The sequence below is a fragment of the Coffea eugenioides genome, chromosome 7, assembly GCF_003713205.1.
Source record: "Coffea eugenioides isolate CCC68of chromosome 7, Ceug_1.0, whole genome shotgun sequence".
Classification (NCBI taxonomy): Eukaryota; Viridiplantae; Streptophyta; class Magnoliopsida; order Gentianales; family Rubiaceae; genus Coffea; species Coffea eugenioides.
The window spans coordinates 14,805,109-14,812,358 of NC_040041.1; the positions used below are offsets into that span (position 1 = coordinate 14,805,109).

General features: G+C 35.9%; 1 protein-coding gene across 1 annotated transcript; it reads right to left on the bottom strand.

Annotated features, from left to right (window-relative positions):
* Window positions 1–2,519: 2,519 nt before the first annotated feature.
* Window positions 2,520–6,717, bottom strand: LOC113777015 (pentatricopeptide repeat-containing protein At1g80550, mitochondrial-like). Its single transcript, XM_027322064.1, has 7 exons — window positions 6,575–6,717; window positions 5,638–5,765; window positions 5,536–5,596; window positions 5,329–5,435; window positions 4,715–4,786; window positions 3,838–3,857; window positions 2,520–2,732 (listed from the first exon to the last, which is right to left on the bottom strand). Exons 1-7 carry the CDS (start codon window positions 6,715–6,717, stop codon window positions 2,520–2,522), a joined length of 744 nt encoding a protein of 247 aa, XP_027177865.1.
* Between the last annotated feature and the right edge of the window lie 533 nt (window positions 6,718–7,250).

Here is a 7,250-nt window from a genome sequence, read left to right on the forward strand (position 1 = left end):
AATATGATTTATGGTTATGTTTCTCTATTTAACGACTTGAAGTCCACGTTTGTATCTGAGAGAAAGTTGGTACCTATGAGAAATAAAATTCATTCGCCTCTCCAAGGTTTTATTTTCGTTTGCGTTTTGCAAGTTCTTATTCTTGTTTTGTTTATGGCTTACGTATCGTCTTGATTTTGCAGCCATCACCGTTTCTGATGAACCAATAAAGTCTCAAGGTTATTTGCACCTTTCTTGAAGTTTTCATTCATCGCCCCTGATTTCTTAATGTATCCAAATTATCATTTTTTTTAATATCTTCCGCTGCCTGATTTTTTGTGCTAACATCCGACCAACATTGTATCTTGTATCAGTAAACATTCTTCACCTCCACAACAGATGAGACCTGCCTTTCAGTCACATTATTCAAATTCTAAAGTAGTCTAGGTTAGCATTCAATTCTAAAATGCTACTCATGCCTTTTTTACAACCATTTCGCCATCATTATTTCAAGCAGTGTTGTAATCTTGCATCCTCAATGAGAAGTAGCCTGCTTTTGCTGAAGTTTGACATTGAGATGTGGAAGCATACTGGCTTCATTTCCACAATTTTCTTATTTGTATTTTAATTTTAACTTCGTCTCTTATATGTGATAAATTGACATTTAAAGTAGAACAAAATTTCAACGGTATCTTAACTCCAAGAATGTGAACTGTGTGGAAGAACAATATTTTCTGAGATAAACTGAAAGTGGAACTTATTCTACCTTGATAAAGCATATCGCAGCTTCAATCTGGAGACATTTCTACAAGGTCTTGTTGAGATCTTCACCTTAGGGCACGGGCACAAAAATAAATGTTTAAAATGAGCAAGAAAACTTATTGTTCTTGACCCAAAAAACAAGCAACTGTCTGCAACAGATGATCCATCACTCACTAGTGCATGCATTAACAAAACCACACAAATCAAATCTGCATAGAGCAGCGCTGTATGGCAGATCAACAAAAGATTGCTTCTCAAATGTTTTTCAAGGGCCACTAAACAGTTTACGTTTTCCACAGCTAATAGAGACATCATTTTTAAGCATAACATACTTGACGAGGGTATCGTTAGTAGAGCCATAGAAATTGTTGATCACAAGATTGATTTAAGAAATTAGTCTTAATCTCTTCCGCTGAATTCTTTTACATAAAATTTATCATAACTTTTTTCCACTTTTAATACCTAATTGATTGTTTATATGCAGTCTTATCTGACGTGAAATCTTCACACTCCATACAAACTTCCACCGTCCCCTGCTCTCCAAAAAAGAACAAGAAAAAGAACCGATAATATGAAACTTGCTAGAATAGAACAAAGTGTATTATCAACATTTTGATGAGCCAGCAAGTCTTCTTTCTTTTCCTTTTTTATATTGACCATTGCAGTTGGTGACCTAACAGAAGTTCAACGAATTGGTATATTTGTGCAACAAAAGCTATTTCCTAAGTTATTATTGCAATTTAGCAGCAATCAAATACTAAAATTAAAGAATTCATTATCAAGTTTATTTTAAATGAACAACTAAACAGACAAGTAAATGTAGTTATCAGGAGAACAATATGAAAAGAACGGAGAGTTTCTGGGACAGATTATTCCAACTTATTGTAAGAGAGAGAATTTTCGCCACATTCCTATTTAGCATCTATACAATTTAATACAGCATTGACATCAATTTTAGATAATGAAAGCTCAATGAGTTCTTATACTGATACAACTGTTGAAAGTTTACCATTGCCTACAAAATACAGGTTTGAAAGGTTTACCACTAAGGATCCTTCTGTAGTTCAGTTGGCAGTTAAACAGAAAGTGATCAGAACACATTTTCTGGATTATACTTGAAAAGTTAGTCATCAGTCAAATGCAGTGGAAAAAGTCAAAAACCACGACCATCCATGGGACCTCAAAATTTTAATCCAAACCTGATACTGGTCTAAAAATTTTTGACCCTTCTAAACTGGTTGCATCCTACTTGCAAGAAAAAATTTCCTCCAAATTATAAAAATGCAGCTTGTAACTAAACTTTTCCACAAATTTGAATCAAAAAACTATATTTGCGGATGAAATTTCATTCTTAATTCCAATTAATTCAGCTATTAGTTATCCAACTAAAATAACATGCAAGTGAGAAGTACTAAAACCCATGAAAAAAAAAAGAAGAAAAAGAGCCTGTACAAGTTACCTTTTAAGTTTTAAGTGATAGGCTACACTGATGTTCTCTATGAAAGGATAAACAAGAAGTCTCTCTGAAGAAGTGGTACACATCCTATTAACAACAGCAGGTTTCTGTGAACTGCTACACTAGTACACTTATCAATTGAACTTCCCTAAAGTCCATGGCTTCTTCCACCAGAACTGAAGAACTTTGAGGCGTTTCACAAAATATGACCAATGACCAAGAGAGATACTAAAAGGCTCAGCTGTAACACTTCTTATATGCTGTAAAGATGATAAGATAATACAGAATCAAAAGCAAACATAAATAGTCTTAGTTCCAGCAACTAATGTGAAGTTCCTCTATATCCCCCATCCTGGAACTTCTTGCTATCTGGATCAATCTTCAACATTGACATAAGTAGAGAAGGAGTGTCCTGTTTGCCAGCAGATAAATCAAGTAAAATGGAAAAAGTAGATGAATCCAGCAAGAAACCTCTACAAACCATTTCTTCATGATAGACTATTGCGTCAGCATAGTGGCCTCCTTTAAGAAGTTCCTGCAGAATTACATTGTACATAACACTATTTGCTTGGCAACCACTCTCTTCCATTTTCTCAAAAAGCTCTTTGGCTTTGGTAAGCAGGCCTTCCACCAGCAATCATTGTGGTGTATGTTGTGATATCAAGATCCAATGCTTTAATATAAAGATTGTCAAAAATCGCGAGCGCCATCTAGCCTTCCACTTTAGCACAAGCCATCAAGGATAATATTGTATATTTCTAAATGAAGATCAATCTGGATTGCTTCCATTGAATGGAATAATTACAATACTTCATCTACATTTTCTATCTTGCATAACCCATCCAACATGATGCAGTAAGTGATAGGTTCATGAGTAGAGGATTATGTTCTACATTAATTCGAGATATGGAGAAAGAGTACTTAATATGTAAGTAATGGTCCGACACTTAATCGTTTAAGATTTTGGGTCAAAGTTGGATTTTTGACTTACATATTGGACTTTTTGATGGACTCTCTCGAGATGCGTGTTTCTTCCCTAACAAGTGGTATCAGAGATTCAGGTTGCGAAACTGAGCTACTCATGGGCAAGTGGATTCTTCTCGGAGTTGGACCGGTGAAAATTCTCTTTTTAATAGTGGACTGAAGTGCTAAAGAGTTTGGTTGGTATTGGAGCAGGTGCGCCATGAGTTTGGCAGGGGATTCAGTTGGTATTAGACCAAAGAGCCAAGGGTTAGCAGGGATCCGGAATGCAATTTAGATATTGAAGAAGAGTAGGTCTATGATTAAGAGAAGATGTGACCTTAGGTGATAAAATAGACTTGCATTGAGTATTAAAGTGGGTTAGGAGAAGAGCTTGTAAATTTGGATTTAATGTAAGGAGCTCATGAAGGGAGAGATTTGTTAGGTTCATGAGTAAAGAATTATGTCTCACGTTGGTTCGAGAGATGGAGAAAAAGCACTTAATATGTAAGAGTCTGAGACCTAATAGCTTAAACTTTTGGGTTAGAGTTGGGTTCTTGACTTATATATTGGCTTTTTTAGTAGACTCTCTCAAGGTGTTTCTTCCCTAGCAATAAGTGTGAAAATCAGGCTTCATGCCAGCAGCTTTTTCACCAAAAACTTCTCTTGCACTCAGATACCTTTCTGCACCAAATTACTCCTGCAATATAGTGTTTATAAATAATGATATCAGGAGTTAAACCTTTATGTCCAACCTCATGGAAGAGATTCATCAGAGTACCATAGCTATGGAGATTGGGTGTAAGACCGGTAGCAACGATGGTGTCAAACAGTGGCGGAACCTAGTGGGGGTAAAATAACACCAAAATTTTTTATCTACTCTTTTTCTAATTTTTTAAGCAAAAAAAAATAAAATTCACCAACAAGTACAAATGATATGTATATTCCATGAAAACATAAAAAGATAAACTCAAAATTATTAATGTAATAATAATTTTATTTCAAAAACAAACTAAACTATTTACAATTGCTCACGACGAATTTTCATATTTGGATAACGATTTACAACTTTCTCATTTTCAACTTCACGAAGAGGAGGAAAGGGAAATTGGGGAGTGGGGACAAAGGAAGTAAATGATATGATTGGATGAAGTGATAAAAAGAAAGAGTAGTTAGCTTAGGTGTGAAAGAAAGAGGGGCCGTCGGTTGTGAAGGGAAAATGGGGGACCAGAGGAGGAAAGGGAACTTAAGGAGTGGGGACCAAAAGGAACGATTGATATAATTAATACTTGGCCCTGTTGGGGGAAAAATGGGGGACGAGAGGAGGAAAGTGAATGGCATAAATTTTGTGATCCATTCTTTCACATTTTTTCTAAAAAAACTCTGGGGGCACCTTTAAAATTATGTCACAATTATATAAGTATTATAGGAATTTAAGGGGCCCCCACTGGCCCCACCTTAAATCCGGCCCTGGTGTCAAAGACTTTCCATGTATTCGGCACTGTAACCCAAATCTGTCCATTAAGGAATTGTATGTGAACAGATCGGGATTCTAACCTTGCTGAATCATCGTCCGGACTACCTCTTCAGCATCTTCTATGTGCCCTTCCTTACATAGTGCATCCACCACTGTATTAAAAGTAATAATATTTAGAACAATTTTATAATCCTTCACCTCAGAAAAGAGCTTGTTAACTTCCATTTGCTTAAGTTACATATATCCTGAATCAAAGAACTGTAAGTAACAACGCTCGGATATGGTTGTCAAAATCGCGATCCGGATCGTAGGATCGGAAAAGTAAAATCGATCCGGATCGCATTAGAATCGCAAATTTCATTAATCTATGTAAAATCGAGGTAGGATCGTGTAGGATCGCACAATCCTACGATCATACCTCAATCCTACAAATTTTTCCTAATTTGTGAAATATGATACTCCATTTTGAAACTAAATGAAAACATTTGGGGTAGGCTAGTAATTTATCAAAGAATTGCAGCGTTAGTTGCAATGTTTTAACAATTTTTGCCTCAAAGTCAAAAAGCTCCATCAAAATAGCTTCGGTCTTCATCATCTTCTCCTCAAGCAGCCCTTTCTCCTTTGTCGTTTCTCTCCTCCTGCCCAAATCCCTAAATTAAACCATCAAACCACCACGGGCCACGGCATCTCTTACCAAAAAACCAAGTACTAACAAGACGAAAATCTGCGTCTTCTACCAAGAACCCACAAGTTACAGCCGAGAGCTTCAAGGTTTCAAGCTTTAAAGCATCAATCTCCAGCCTCCAACACCCATTGCTTCGGTAAGAATATCAAGCTACAAAATCCTCCGTTGCCGCCGGATTTGGGCCGTTTCAAGCTTCAAAGCTTGAAGCTCCAGCACCCGTTCTTCTCCAATTTTCGTGCTGCCAGCTTGCCACCACACTGAAGTTCAAGCACCAGCACTTCAATTAAAGTCACATGTTTAACGGATAGCGGACAATACATTCCCAACCCCAAATCTGAGCAGGATCCGTTGTTGGAGGGAACTCCAGATTAGTTCTGACCATCCTCCCTGTAAATGTTTGACCTTTGGCTCTCAAGCATTTCCTTTTCGACATAATTATCAAGTTCCTGTTAAAGAAATTGAGCAATATAATATGGTTAAAATTTTTTTTACTTTATATGATAATACTTCATGTAATTAGTTCCCGTCTTTAAACCCAATTTCGTGTCTTATTGTTTCGTTTTATTTGTTGCAGAATCTACATGTTTTTCTATTCGACAAAGAAACGAAAAAGGGGTCGAGAGAGAGAGAGGAAACCAAGAAAATTAGAGAATGTAGTAAAATTTTCACATTTTTCTTATTAATCGCACTCAAATCAGACAGCACATAAAACACTAGCAATTTCTTTAACGTTGATTAAAAAAAAAAAATTTCCATAGCTGGCTCCTGAGTCCTCTAACTGGATACTTATAATAATGTATTTTGTCTGTGAGGAAAATTTTCTTGTAGGCGGCATATCGAGAAGAATTTGCCATGAAATGGCGGCGGACGCAAAAGAAAAACGAAGCAATGACAGACAAATTATTGTCCAAGCAAGTTCACAAACACAAGCAAAGGAAACTCTCTCTTAATTAATAATTATCACTAGCCCATTATCGGGTCCTGTTTGTGTAAATTGTGAAGCATTTGGTTTTAAGACTTGAAATCATGACAGATAACTGGTTTATATTATCTTTTTTATTACTTGTCAGATAGTAAGTAAAAAATGCTATATATTTATGAGTAACTTATTTATTTGATATCTTTTAAGATGTACAAAATGGTATATGAATTTCAATTTCATTAATTTAGTAAATTTAGGAGCTTTTGGTGGGATCCTACGATCCGATTCTGTGAAACTAAAATCGATCCTACGTGGAATCCCGATTTTACAAACCTTGCGCTCGGATAAATGCCCTTCTCAATCATCTCCTCTAAAAGGGCGAGAGCTTGATCGACCAATTTATCCTTGCACAATCTGTCAATGATGGTATTATGCACAATTGCATTAGGTTTGCAAGGTCTTCCTCCTATTTCCATTGCTCTTAGGAAGTCAATAGTTGTTCGAGTGTTTCTTTCCATACAGAGCCCATCTATCACAATCCCCAACATATTTTCATTGGGTTTCCAAAGCTTTGCTCTGATTATCTTTTTGAGCAATTCTTATGCCTCAAAGTCCCATCCCATAAATATGAGTAAAGGGTCCATGGATAAAGATAGAAAGTTAGGTTTCAAATTGTAACTAAATCTTTAGTTTTTTATTTGTACAAAAAAAATTTGAAGCAAAATAGCTATTAAATGGTGACTTTGATTTACTAAAGATATCGACCTATTCTATACATTTAGTTTGGTGGAAACAAAATCCCAACTAACTTTAAACAAGATTAAGGACTAATAACCCATGTACTAATAAATTAACTAGTACTCCCTCCGTCCCAAATTTAGAGACGTTTCTTGGGACGGCAACTTTTTATGTACAGTAGACTATTATTGGCAACTGATGCTTTACTTCCAAATTTACCCTGCTGGAAGTACATTAGTCAACTAAAGTTTGTGTTTTTCAAAGAGTCATA

Excerpts from the sequence above, each read along its gene's own strand:
- LOC113777015 (XM_027322064.1), bottom strand. The coding sequence starts at position 6,717 with ATGGAAATAGGAGGAAGACCTTGCAAACCTAATGCAATTGTGCATAAT. Across the intron at positions 5,766-6,574 it reads GGCATTTATCCGAGCGCAAG|GAACTTGATAATTATGTCGA; the intron begins GTTTGTAAAATC and ends TTTCTTTAACAG. Across the intron at positions 2,733-3,837 it reads GAGTAATTTGGTGCAGAAAG|GAACTTCTTAAAGGAGGCCA; the intron begins GTATCTGAGTGC and ends GTAATTCTGCAG.